The sequence below is a fragment of the Dasypus novemcinctus genome, chromosome 21, assembly GCF_030445035.2.
Source record: "Dasypus novemcinctus isolate mDasNov1 chromosome 21, mDasNov1.1.hap2, whole genome shotgun sequence".
In the NCBI taxonomy this organism is placed as follows: Eukaryota; Metazoa; Chordata; class Mammalia; order Cingulata; family Dasypodidae; genus Dasypus; species Dasypus novemcinctus.
In genome coordinates this window covers 54,241,238-54,255,152 of record NC_080693.1, presented here as the reverse complement: position 1 = coordinate 54,255,152, position 13,915 = coordinate 54,241,238, and the positions used below count along the sequence as shown (strand labels likewise).

Sequence of the window (13,915 nt, the reverse complement as noted above, 5' to 3'; positions counted from 1 at the left end):
AGCTAAGAGAATTTAAATAGTTGTTTCATGGCAGCTGAATTGAGAAGAGGAAAAGAATGCAGCAAGAGACCCTCTAGCAATGATTAATAGTGTAAAATCATGTGCAAGTATTTGATAAAAGTTAATTTTTGTAAAGTACATGCTTTACCTTTTGTTCATTAATCAAACTAGTAAAAATGAAAGACATAATATTTAACAATATCTGCAAAAAGCTAATTTTTGTAAAGTACATGCTTTACCTTTTGTTCATTAATCAAACCTGTAAAAATGAAAGAAACTGATAATATTTGACAATATCTGTCATATATGTTTGGAAGGAATATAAATTTATGCCACTTTTTTAGAAAGCAATTTGGCATTACTTTTTTGTCTTCTTTTTTTGTCTGTTTGGCATTACTCTTTAAAACTGAAAATGAGTATGTCTTTTTGACCATGTAATTCCTTTTTCAGGAATCTCTCCTGAAATAGTCACACAAGGACACAATGAATATATGTAGAAGGATACTTCTGGCAGCAATAGTGTAATAGCAAAAAACTGGAGAAAATCTGACAGTAAGGGGAAAGATTAGCAATTGGTAAAACACTGAGTAAAAAAATTGCAAAATATGCACAACATGACTTTTTATTAAAAGAAACAATATACAGGAACATATGAACAGATTAATATAGCTACATTCAAATGTGCATTCAGAAAGGTCCTAGCTAAACTATTAACAGTGTGAAAGTGGAATGGGAGGACGATTTTAACTTTTCTATACGTATATGTATTTTTAACAGCAAATATGCAATACCTCTATAATGAAAAAATGTAAGAAATAAAAGTCTCAGCAGAATTTCATTTTCGTAATGTAACCGCTGTCTAGATGAACCTTCCTCCTTATAAAATCTATAAAAAATTAACAGGTGTAACCATTTAACTTATTAGTATCATCAACGAAAAATTTTGGTAAAACTGCTAACTTCTCCAGAAAAAAATTTTCAGAAAATATTTGAGGTTCTAAATGCAAGCATATATAAATACTTAACCAAGTAGTAACAGTATATTTTCAAAATGAATATTATAAAAATTTCATGTATGCTTTATTATCCAAAACAATAGTGAGCAGTGATCCACTTAACTTTCAAAGTTCTGTATTTATGCACAAGAAAGTATATTTTCTAAAAACTTATATTTGAATGTTATATGCACAAGTACACTAATTCAAAATAGTATTAAGAAATACACTATGATGACTGAACTCAGTGAGAGCCAGAGATCAGTTATTGCTAGCTCCTCCTCATTCCACCCTCAGGATGGAAAGTGCAGTCTGGCATACTGAAATAGCTCACTGGCCTAAAACAGCAATCAATGCCTTCACTCTTTCTAAGCTTACTACTGTAAAGAAAATAAATGATTATGGATTTGTGACTATTGGGTTTTTATTTCTCACAAGTTCAAGGAAGAATAAATTCAAGTCAATGATATAATCAAGAGGAACAAGCAATAATGTCCTGAATAATTCATTTACAAAAAGTGAAAAGTACTCAGGACAATATTTTCAGATTTAAACCAACAGTGAGCATAATGAAGCTATATTTTGATAGTTATAAGAAATAAAAATTTCTACTTTTTTGGGTTCAAGTTCTGGTTGTACCATGGATACAAGATGTAATAGTTAATTTGTTTCTCAGTTTCCCTTGCTTCTAAATAAGGAAAATGCCACTTACCCCACTGGAAGGATGTATGATAAAATAAAATAATTCACATGAATGGGTTTTCAGCTCTTCAGAAGAAAGCTACGAATCCTTAAGTATGAACCTGAAAAGCTGATTAAAAATAAGATGACCATGTCAAAATTAAGTCTGAAACACAGTGGCCTCGCCTATAGGGTTTTTAAGACCATTACCGCTATTAATTCTATATCAAATAACAGAATTCATACTAGGACTGGCTCTGAACAATCAAATAAGATCACTTAATATACTATCATAATAAAAATAAGTTAAACAGGTTATTCAGTATCATGCTGACTTGCCACACCTTACAACAATGATATAAAAAGATGACATTCTCTTGCTGTTTATATCTAAAAAATCTAATTGGAGCCAGTTGCTCAAAAGATAAGTAATCATGATCAATTACAGTTATAGGGAATTAATAATGAAAGAATTAAATTGTGCTAAACATAACACATACACAAGGGGACTAGTTCTCTGGTATATAAAATAATTTGTAACTAGCAAATTAAAGTTTTGAATTCTAAAAGTAAAATATTAAATAGCATCAGGTAATATTTATTGGGCAATATTACAAATCATATGCTAAGCACCAGAAATACAAAAAAAAAGTTAGACTTACTATGCTTATTCTCCAACTAGAGTACAAACTAGCCAATTGGTTGGGAGGACAAGAAAATACCAAATCAACTAAAAATGATGATTGGTATATGATAAATGGGAAATGAGTACCATATACAACAAGTCTGTAAGAATAGGTACAGGAGTTAGATATCACAGTGAAAAGGGTCAAAGAAAATGGGATTCAGGGAAGATACCTTATTATTTTTATTCTCATTTACCATAGCTTACATTTCCTTATGCAGTGATCACATCTGACCAGACGTTTACATAAACCTCAGGAAGGAAGCAGGGTCAACACTCACCCCATTTTTTAGATGAGGAAACCAAGGGTCCAAGACATTAGGCAATTCACCCAGGATCATAGGCCAGGAAGTGCCATAGCCACACATGACTATTTAAATTTGATTAAAGCAATAAAATACACTCAGTTCCTTAATCACACTAGCTATATTTTAAGTGTTTCATAGCCAAATGTAGCTAGTGGCTACCATACTGGACAGCCCAGATATAGAACATTTCCATCACAGCATAATTTCACTGGCTCAAATCTATGAGGAGGAAACTGAGGCAGAGGCTCTTGCCCAACAAGTGTCATGGACCTACTTGTGGTAGAATTGCAACTCTAACCTAGTCCATCACAGTGCCCTTCTTACTATACTGACTTGTCTCTCTCAAATTCAGGATTTATTCAAATGGAAATTAATTTCTCTCTCCTCTTTCTTGTGGGTTACAGAAAAGCAAGAAAAGACATTCAAGATTTGTGGGGGAAAAATCCTTAAAAAGTTTATTCAAGATTCATGATTAACTCTAACAATCAATCTGTAATCTTTATATAAAATCAAAAACTGTCTTTGACAGCTAAGAATACCCTGGTGGTAGGATATTTATCTTAGCTTGTTTTGCTATTTTAAGTCCTTCCTCTTCTACTGTTCTGATGTTTTACCTATCTCTTGGATTTGACATCCTGAGACTAATGATACATACTGACTTGAAATTTAAAATAAAATTATAAATGTGAAAATATTAAATGTTACAGTACAAGCACTCATTTTAAAGATGAAAAAGTGAAAAACAAAGAGTAACCCAAATGATAGTGACTTGCCTAACCTCAGAATGTGGTCAGTTAGATCACAGAATACCTTTGGCTTTTAGTAATTTAGTGATTTAAGTACTAATGACATTAATATGTTGTTTTTACTTCTAAACTATAGTTTTATCTTCTTTTGATACTAAACTGTTTTAAAGCAAATTAAAGTAAATTATTTTGTTTCAATTTCCAATATAACTAAGGAACTAGAAACATCTGAGTATCTAGGATGGTTTAGATATTAATCAGGTCAACATGTAATAAGCCCCCCCCCAAAAGCAGTATCTTCTTTAAAAATAAAACGAGTTGTTCCTGTCTAGTATGTTTAGAAGGTAAATATTTCCAAACCAATTTAAGTCATGACAGTGCATGTTTAAAGTAGGCAGGAAAACATCTTGGGACTCCATACTAATAAAAAATTTAAAGATACGACAACACAGTTCTATTACTTTTTTTCACTATCTATTATTCATATTAAATTCTAGTGACTATTACTGTATTTCAAAGTTTGCATAATAAAAAACTGGATGGTTAAAAAAATGGCCGAACATAAGATACTTATGAACAGACTTATTTAGGCCAGTTCTTTCCACAATTTGCAAGCTACCCAGAAGCTTGACTATGGGGTTCTGTATAAATAGAAGTTACTTGTTATTCATAGAAAGGAGGTGGTGTTAAAAAAAAAAAAAAAAAAAGACAGCTATTTTCCTTTTAAACACTCCTTGGTACTGGGGTAAACAACAAAAAATACAGCCTAAGCATACACACAATAAGCAAAAGTCTCTTTAAATCATAAAAAAGAGGAAAAAAATATGCTATACGTTTTATACATGGGACTAGAAGCTTAAACCGAAATTTATTTTCTGGTTTTCAATGCATCTACATTATTTTTATGTCCTGATTCCCGCTTCACCATATTAGAAGAAAACATGTACCCCCAAGATTGGTATGCTAATGAAATTACTTCTGGAAGCAGCGTAGCTCACCAAATGAAGGAGAACATTAAAAATGTATAGTTTAAATAAAAACCCCAGGAAACTGAACTATTTCAACTATCGGGAAATAAATGATGTTCCATACTACTGAAAAGAGCATTAAAAAATATCACAAACTCTAAGCAAATATTAAAGTGTTGCATAAATTTCAAATCTCATAAAATCAGTGTAAAACCAAATGAAAGTATTAATGATAAGGGGTCCTTGGAAGGAAAGTGAATTAGCTTGCAAGGAATACATATTGGCGGGCGGGGGGTCCGCGGGCTGTTCTAACAAACCCTCTACCAGAAGATGCTTCTAACAGCTTATTATCCCCAGAGACAATTTTTTTGGGTATCCTTAAGGAAAGTGATTTAGGCAACAAGGAAATGAGCCTTGTGACAGAACATAGATGCTATAATATCTAACTTCAAAAGCGATAGAAAATAGCAAAAAAAAAAAAAAAAATCCCCAGACTATTTCCCTAGCTTCTTGTAGAAAAATGTCATTCTCAGACATGTACCGCAAGCACACTTGAAAGTGACCTAGCAAAGTTTTGGGCTGGCCCTCACTTATCTCTCAAATTCTCCTTCCCCCACTCCCCTGCAGTTCTTTCCTGGCACACAAAAGAAAATATAGGGCAATGAGCGGTGGGTGGTTGAGGAGGATCTGAGAGAAAATTTGAGAAGTAAAAAAAGGAGCAACTTAACAAGGACATGAATGAGACTAAGGGTCTAACGAGGGTAGGCGAACAATTAGAACTACTGAAAAACACAACTGGCTTTTTCTTTGGGCTGCAGAGAGTGCTTAGTTTGTAGAGTTAAGCAGCCTCCAGACTACCTACCACTTGACAGGCTGCAGAGGGGGCGGCTGCTTTGGGTGACCTCTAAGAGCTCTTCCGACTCTGAAATGTTAGGATTCTTATTTCACAAAGGAAAAACACCATGGTCCTTCGCAGCCCAAAGACTTAGCACCTTTTAGACTAGCGGCCTAGGGGGCCACTTCCCAAGTACCACTCCCACCACTTCCTCCCACACGTGCCCACCCCGCCCCCTTTCAAAATTTCCACCTCCACGTGCGAAATGGCTTGCGGCACTGGCCCAAAGGCGGATAGGCGCTTTTCCCAGCAAAATCCCAAAACTATGTTCGCTCTGAGGGAAGTATGGACTCCAGTCTCCCATCCGGGGAGGCTAAAAAACGGAAAAGTCCCCGATCCAGCTCCCTCCCCAATTCCCCTCCAGAGCTGGGGAGGGAGTGCAAAGATTCAGAGAAAAACTTCCTACTCAAAAAATTTTCCAGACTATGGACAGCGCAGGGGGAACCCCAGTGAGGCCGGGGCTAAGGGGATGGGGGGAGGGGAGACCCTGAATCGTTTAACGGCCGGGAGGGGGAGGGGGACTTTAGAGGAAGAGGGGGCGTGGGATAGAGAAGCAGGCCTGGGATAGTGGTCAGGGAGCTGCAGGAGTCCCTGAGGTCGGGGAGCTGCAGGCGTCCCCCCCACCTTGCACACAAAGCGGCTGCCGCGCTCGGCTCTCACCAGATCCTTTGTGTTTTCCATCAGGGCCTCATGGGTAGGGGATGTCCGTGCTCCCCGGGCCCGCGGCGCCCCCTCCCCGCGCTGGGGGGTAAGCGCCTCTCCCCGGGACTGCGGCAATTACAAGGGGTCCCCGGCTGGGCCCAGACTGGCGGCGGCTGCGGCAACCCCCGGATTTCCCCCCTTTAACTCTGGTGGCCCCAGGATATCAACAACATTAGCATAGCCCTCCCTCCAAAGCGCGCCTGCGCCGTGACCCGCGCCACGATTGGCCCGCTCCCCTCCATACCCTCCTCTCTTTCTTCCAGCGTGAGACCCTCTGCAGGCTCCGTACTCTTTGGGCCGTACCAAGACGAAGGGGTGGAAAAAGTAATCGGGGCTTGGGTTTAGTCGAGTGGTTAAAAACCAGAAGAGTAGAAGTTTCATTCAATCATCTTGGTTTATACTCTGGATTTCTGCACTCCTTTGACTATGTTGCACCAGCGAAGATGAGTTGGGAAAATTTTCCATTCCTGTCACGCCGCTTCCCACTTCACCCGGAAGATTGGTTCTCCGGGAGGAACTCCCACGTGGGGAGGGGCTCGCTAGAGTAGTGGGCGTTGCGTAGAGAGGGCGTGTTGGGTCACGTGTTGGGAGGCTGCACAGGCTCCTTCCGGCTCCTTCCGGCTCCTCCCGGCCTTCAGTGGCAGCGGAAAGCGAGGCGTCTCGGCGCTTGCGCAGTAAGGCTCCACGTGAGCGCCTGCGTTTCTTCTCAAACCCAACGATGCCGCCAGAGCGGAGGAACCGGATAAAACCGAGTCGAAGAACCGAAAGGATGCCCGCTTCCAAGACCCGAACGAAGCAGGACCGGAGAAGCGGAGCGAGGCCAGGCGGACCGGCTCGAAAGGCTGCTCGTTCATCCCAGCGGAAATCCCCCGCCCAGCTGAGCGAGGCGACCGCTGCGATTGCGGTGGCGGCGGCTGAGGAGAGGCGGCTCCGACAGCAGAACCGCCTGGTGTTGGAGGAGGACAAACCGGAGGTGGAGCAGTGTTTGGAGGAGCTCGTCTTCGGTGACGTCGAGGGTGATGAGGATGTGCTTCTGCGGCGTCTGCGGGGCCCGCGGGTGAGAGAGGCCGCCGAGCTCGGGCGGGGCGCGCCGAGAGCGGCGGGGCTCCGGGGGCGGAGACTGGGGGACCTGCGGCGAAGAGAAGCGCTCAGGTGGGAGGGAGCTGGCGAACGCGGGCGCCGAGGGGGCGCTGCTGTGCGTCCCCCGCCTCCGGGCGCCAGACGAAGTCTTCGGAGGGCGGAGACCTCGCCTTTCTCCGCCTTCCTGGCCTTGGTACCCAGCAGGTGCTCAACATGTAGTCCACAACATTTTCGCGGCTCATCTTAATTTTTCCCCAAAACTTAATGTCCCCCCCTCCCCTCCCCAAGCGTGGTAGGTCGAGCACTTGCTTCAGTCTCTTGCTGTGTTTGTTGATGCAGATTGTGGAGTTACATTTTAGTTGTGGAATCGAGATGCCTGGGCCTGGGCCTGGGAATCTGCATTTTAACGGTCTCCTCTGGGATTATTCTGCACACCAACTTTTAGGATTACTATGTATTCGTTTATTCAACAAATATTTGCGAGCCTGTTTGGTGCCAGATATTCTTCCGGCTTTGGCAAACCCTGCGTAATTGCTAATAATGTTTTATGCTTTTAATTTTTTTTTGTTATTTGTATGGCTTTTCTCCCGAATTTGGGAGATCCAGGCACTGGAGTAGACACACCAATGGACAAAACTGACAGAAACTCTTATTTTCTTGGAGTTTACATATTAAGGGAAGAGACAAGGTAGGGAAATAAGGAAGAAAATCTCAAGTATGTTAGTGACAAGTGCTGGAGAGAAAGAGAGGGGAAAAAAGCATTCAGGGAAGGGTGATAAGTGCTGTGGAGGAGGTCTGTGACATTTTAGATAGAGTGGCCACGGAAAGCCTCAGAATTGCTTAGTAGATGTTTGTTAAATGAATGTGGACCTAGCCAAATGTCAAATGCAAACTGATTTCCAAAACCTTTGGGTATTATGGGAGAAGCTGCTGAAATCTAATTGGAATATAGTGTGACTTCCATAGCCAGTCAGGAAAAGGTTTAAGTATTTGTTAAGTCACGTCAAGGCCTCTTGTAGATTTGTTGGACTTTGCATAAGTCCTTAAATAGAATAAATAGAAATCTCTTCCTAAGCTTACTTCGGGATATGGCCTGTGATTAAGATTTAAGTTTTGTAGTATGGTTTCTTTAGGTAGGGTTCAAACAGGGTTAAGAGAAATGAAGGATTATTTCTAAGAGTATGAGATAGGAACTAATGACATTTGTGATTTTTGACACTAGTCTGTTTCTGTCTGGAATCTGTCCTGCTCCTTTAGTCATCCATCAGCTTACTTTTTGTTCTTGTTTACTTGATCTTTTTGTTTCAGCATGTTGACTTTCCTTGGCTTCCAGTTTTCCTCACCTATCCAGGGTGTGGTGGTGGTTCACTGGTCTCTTCATTTTCTGATTGGCCTCTAGCACTTTGGTGGCATTCCATCCCATTGTTTCATCAGAGGACTTCAAACACAAAGCATTCTACAATCCACCTGACTACAAGTCGAATGAAAACCTTATTTTTAGGGCATTTTGTCTTCTCTAGGTTCATGTAAATGAAGAATCTGGTGACTCAGAAGTGGAGAATGAAGCAAAAGATACTTTTCCACCTTACAAGAAGCCAGTTTGGGTGGATGAAGAAGATGAAGATGAGGAAATGTAAGTTGCCTAACTTTTTTCCAGAATTCCGCTGATCACTTGGAAAGTTATTTTGCGGGTTTTAAAAATTATCATTATGAAAATACGATTCAAAGTTTCAAAAATATAAAAAACATGGAAAAGGACATTCATAATCCCACAGCTGAGAACCACTGTTAACATATTTACATACTTCTTTCCCTTTCTCTCCCTTTCTTTGCTGTATAGGAAAGCTAGGAGAGCATAGTGTTTGTACAAGCAACTCTGTGTCAGATGATCAAAACTCTGGCACAATTTCTGCTTGCTATAGCAAGAAAGTCTAACCTATTCCCATGTTCACTGTTCCGTGAGACAAGCCGTTATAAAGGCTTAAACAGATTAAATTTGCTGGCTAAAACCTAGTTAAGATTCGGCTTAAGTTCATGAGGGAGGGATGGAGGGGAGGGACAAAAGGGCCAGTACTGCCTGCTTTTTGAGGCATCACCACTTTAATTTTGCCCAGCAGTAGCGTATTAGAAATACCTAGATGATTACATAATAAAGAGAAAGAATGGGAAATGCTTGAATTTCTTACCAACAAAATATGGCGGATGAATTTGATCTATGGAGTCCCTTAGAATTTTAGGGTTTTCTGAAGGAAGGGGATCCATAGTAGTCATTGGACTCTTTAAAAGCAGGGAAGGGAATATAGATAGGATATTTCTTGTGAACAATGAGAATGTAAGAAATGGGCAAAAAAAAAAGAGCGTAGTGTTTGGAGTCAGACCTCAGTTTGCCTCCTAATTTGGCCATATCCTGTGTGTCTTTGGGCAAGTTTGGAATCTACCTTTTCTCATTTGTGAAATGATAAAAGTAACTATATCAGAAGGCTGTTAGGATTAAATGAAATAGTGTTTATAGAACTCTTGGCACAGTGCCTAGAACTGTGGAAAGGCTAAAAATGTATGTTTGACACACATGTAAAAATATACAGTACACATAATGTATATTTTCACAGACGAGAATGTACCGTGGTTTAGCATTTTGTCTTTTTTCTAATTAAGGTTATATTGCAAGCATTGCTTCCTCTTTTCTTTTTTAAAAACCTTCATAAACATTTTGAAAGGTTGTATTATAGCTAATAGTATGAATTAACTTTACACTTTTACAGTTATTTCCTTGAGGAAGATTCTTTGAGATAGAATCACTTCATCAAAGCGCATAAGCAGTTTTAGGGCTTTGGATAACTATCGCCATGAGGTTCTACCAGTCACCTTCCCATGGAATTTTGTCCGTTTCATCACTACAATTTCATAAACAATGACTTCTTTTTTTTTTAGACTGTCAGTTTGATGGGTGAGAAATACTATCTTTTCTTAATTTGTACTGAGAAAACATTTTTGCTATTAGTCATTGGTATTTTCTCTTTATGAATTTTTTATTATGTCTTACCTGTTCATTGGCAGTTTTCCTAATGATTTGAATGTATCAGCTCTCTAAAACCTTTATATGTCAAATTTATTGCAAGCTTTTTTCCTAGTTTTCTGTCGATATTTTTGTTACTTTTTTTGGGATACTTTTTCTATTGTTTTTAACCGTTTTTTAAAGGTTATTTATACATATAGTTCTTTGATTTATCTGGAATTTATTTTGGTTAATGGTATATGCTATGACTAGGTAAGTCATGAATTTGAAATATTCTTGCAAGGTAAGCTAGATGATCTGAAGTAATGGAGATTCCTTTTTGTTTGGAGAAGAATGGAAAATAGGCATGAGATTCAGCATCTTACAAATCTTGACATATGTTGTGAAATTGTTTTTTCTGAATGCTAAAGGCAACTATTTTTGTTGACTAAACATTTGAAGCATGCTGTTTTGTCTTTTATAGGGTTGACATGGTGAACAATCGCTTTCGGAAAGATATGATGAAAAATGCTAGTGAAAGTAAACTATCAAAAGAACAGCTGCAAAAGAGACTTAAAGAAGAGTAAGTGTCTTATCATATGAGTTATCAAGAGGTATTTCTAATCAGTAGTTCACTTTGGGTCACAAAGTTTTCATTGTAACAGATTTTTTTTTTTTTTTTTTTTTTTTAAAGATTTATTTATTTATTTATTTAATTTCCCCCCCTCCCCTGGTTGTCTGTTCTTGGTGTCTATTTGCTGCGTCTTGTTTCTTTGTCCGCTTCTGTTGTCCTCAGCGGCACGGGAAGTGTGGGCGGCGCCATTCCTGGGCAGGCTGCTCTTTCTTTTCACGCTGGGCGGCTTTCCTCACGGGCGCACTCCTTGCGCGTGGGGCTCCCCCACGCGGGGGACACCCTTGCGTGGCAGGGCACTCCTTGCGCGCATCAGCACTGCGCATGGCCAGCTCCACACGGGTCAAGGAGGCCCGGGGTTTGAACCGCGGACCTCCCATATGGTAGACGGACGCCCTAACCACTGGGCCAAAGTCCGTTTCCCTGTAACAGATTTTTGAGTAGTTAATTTCTGTTTTGGAGCAGTAAGAGTATTGCTGTTGAAAGAAATGACTGAATTTTTGGGAAGGGAGTATGTAAGCATGGAAAAAATTTGGGAAAAACTTGTGATCTTACCACTCAAATATAACTAGTGATGATACTGTTGTATGTCCATTTGTATGTTTTGTTTTTTTTTTCTTTTTCTGGCTAAAGTTTATTCAACACAAAATAACTCCCACTCCAACTTTACTGAGGAGGCTGACCATATCGACAACTAAATCTACCTCTAAACTGGAATTCGGTTGCTGACCCAGCCCTAGCCTTGGCTTTCTTTTTGGCAGCAGGGGCCACAGTGCTCCATCTGTAGGTGTCTCTGTCAGCTTTCCCTCGAGTGAGTCTTGCAGGTCGCTCGCCCTCCAAACCTTTGGGCCGCAGCCTGCCAGTCTCTGGATGGCGCAGGGTAGCAGGCATGATCTCAGGGGACAGGTGGAAGTAATCATGGAGGTACTGGATACCCTCGTTGGTAAGGTACCAATAGAAATGTCTCCAGGCAAACTGTTCCTTCACGTAGCCTGGTGACTTGAGAGACTGCATGGCCTTCATGATGTGAAGGTTGGGCACGTTCTTGTCTACCAGCTCGGGGTGCTTTGGCATGTGGACCACCTTCTTGGCCACCCTCACTCCATCCTTAAATAGGAGTTCATAAATGGCAGTCCGGTTCTTCTTGGGCATTAACATCGCGGCAGCTGCTGTATCCTGGGCTAGGCCTGGAAAAAAGCCATTTGTATGTAATAAGCCATTTCCTTTTCATAACTTTATAATACGAAAGTTTTCAATATTTAAATTCCTTCAATATTTACCATCTGGGTCAGATAATTTTTAACATTTTTGCCATATTTTCTTTTTATGTGTGAGATGTGTGTATGATTTCCTGATTTATTTGGAAGAAAGGTACAGAAAACAGGACATTGCCTAGGTTCTTCAGTGTGCATTGCCTGAGGTTAAGGACATTTTCCTTCATATCCAAGATATTATTATCAAATCTTAGAAAATTATTATTTAATGCTCAGTCCATATATGTTTTTGTAGCTGTCATAGGTTTAATGTGTTGTATTTGGGTTTTATGGCCCCTACATTTTTTTTTTATTTAAATTTTTTAACTCTCTTTTAATCTACACCGCACTATACTCATCTTTTTATTTTTGCCTATGACATTGATTTTTTAAAATGTTCAGGCCTGTTGTTTTGTATACTATCCCACATTCTGAAATTTTCTGGTTATTTTTTAGTTGCTTTTTTTTTTTTTCCATTTTCTTTTTTTTTGTGGGATCATACTTAAAACACAAACTTACCCATTTCAGTCACTCTCATGCATACCACTCTGGGATTAATTGCATTCACAGTACTCTGGTACTCTCATTACCTTCCATTACTAAAATTTTCCCATCTCCCCAAACAGAAACCCTATGCCCATTATGCATTAATTCCCCATTCATCCTGCCCTATGGACTCTTAATTTCTGTTCTTTGTGTTTGCATATTCTCCAGGGTTTTTTTTGTAGTACCATGGGGCTTAAATTTAGTATCTTAAATCTGTAACAACCTTGTTTGCTTTGATACAAACTTAATGTAAATAGTATATACAAACTGTATTTCTATACTCCTCTGTCTCCACTTTTTATGTGGTTCATGTCACAAACGGCATGTTTATACAGTATGTAGGGAGCTGTTATGTAAGATTGTTTCAACATTTTGATTATGATTTTCCTTGGTAGGGTTTTTTTTGTGTTTATATTGCTTGTGGTTTGTTGAGCTTTTGGATATAAGGACTTATTTTTTAAAGATTTATTTTATTTATTTCTTCCATCCCTCTGTTTGTCTGCTCTCTGTGTCCATTGACTGTGTGTTCTTCTGTGTCTGCTTGTATTCTCATTAGGTGTCTCTGGGAACCGATCCTGGGACCTTCTAGAGTGTGAGATAGGCAGTTATTCTCTTGCACCACCTCATCTCCCTGTTCTGCTACATCTTCTTATTTTCTCTTCTCTCTGTCTCTTGTTGTGTCATCCTGCCACGCCAGCACTCCTGTAGGGTGTCATTCCTGTGTGGGGTGGCATACTCGCACAGTGGCATTCCTGCATGGGATGGCTCTCCGCGTGGGCTAGCTCACTGGGCAGTCCAGCTTGCCCTCACCAGGAGGCCCTGGGCATTGAACCCTGGACCTCCTATATGGTAGATGGGAGCCCAACTGCTTGAGCCACATCCATTTCCCAGGACTTATTTTTAATGAAAAAAAAAAGTCCTTATATGCTAGTTCTAGCATGCCTGTCATTTCTTTTTTCTTTTGGCAGATTTTTTTTTTTTCTGATTATGGTTTACGTTTTTCTGCAAAATCAAACAAAATTACTGTTTACATGTCTAGTAATTTTGATTGGATGCTGGACAGTGTGAATGTTAGTGTCATTGAGAGTCTGGACAATCCTGCCTGGATTGAAAATTTCATGAACTTCTACCTATCAACTTTTGGGTTTTTCTGTTACTGAGTGTTGAGCTTTTTCTTGGCAGACAGTTCATTCATTTTCAGATTAGTTTGATCCTTTCAAGACTTACTTTGAAGCTTTGTTAGCACATTTCTAGAGAAGTATTTCTACTCTAGGCCTGCTTAACCCCACTATGAAGGTATAACTTTTTCGGGATCTTTACTTAATTCCCCATATTTTCAGTAATGACATTCAGTTATGACTGGTTGGAACTCGAATGTGTGAGCTTAAGTACTGCACATCTTACAGATTTCCTAGTAGCTCTTTGACTTG

The 13,915-nt window shown here is 39.7% G+C and overlaps 3 protein-coding genes and 1 non-coding gene across 34 annotated transcripts in view; 2 read left to right on the top strand and 2 right to left on the bottom strand.

Moving 5' to 3' along the window:
- Positions 1 to 6,552, bottom strand: part of MBTD1 (mbt domain containing 1) — a 63,853-nt gene extending 57,301 nt beyond the window's left edge. For 5 of the 31 annotated variants that reach the window (XM_071210570.1, XM_071210564.1, XM_071210577.1 and 2 more), the window contains exons 1-2: positions 6,225 to 6,552; positions 1,708 to 1,806 (exon numbers count right to left, since the gene is read on the bottom strand). Coding sequence is in view for 3 of the 31 variants with exons in the window: in XM_058283942.2 (XP_058139925.1) it covers positions 5,939 to 5,959 (21 nt within the window). In the remaining 28 variants the exon portion in view is untranslated. Of the gene's footprint in view, positions 1 to 1,707; positions 1,807 to 5,245; positions 5,306 to 5,938 lie in introns of all 31 variants that reach the window. The other 26 variants (XM_071210568.1, XM_071210563.1, XM_071210579.1 and 23 more) reach the window with 18 other exon arrangements.
- A 146-nt stretch (positions 6,553 to 6,698) lies between these two features.
- Positions 6,699 to 13,915, top strand: part of UTP18 (UTP18 small subunit processome component) — a 56,286-nt gene continuing 49,069 nt past the window's right edge. Inside the window, exons 1-3 of the mRNA XM_004480453.4 lie at positions 6,699 to 7,037; positions 8,581 to 8,693; positions 10,540 to 10,638. Of these exons, the coding sequence (XP_004480510.1) occupies positions 6,699 to 7,037; positions 8,581 to 8,693; positions 10,540 to 10,638 (551 nt within the window). The remainder of the gene's footprint in view (positions 7,038 to 8,580; positions 8,694 to 10,539; positions 10,639 to 13,915) is intronic.
- LOC111761139 (small nucleolar RNA SNORA28) lies at positions 8,929 to 9,050 on the top strand. The gene has a single exon (XR_002794588.1). It is a non-coding gene; the product is annotated as a small nucleolar RNA SNORA28 (small nucleolar RNA).
- On the bottom strand, positions 11,295 to 11,844 carry LOC105744881 (small ribosomal subunit protein eS10-like). The gene has a single exon (XM_058283947.1). The coding sequence runs from the start codon at positions 11,842 to 11,844 to the stop codon at positions 11,353 to 11,355; it is 492 nt and encodes a 163-aa protein (XP_058139930.1). The 3' UTR covers positions 11,295 to 11,352.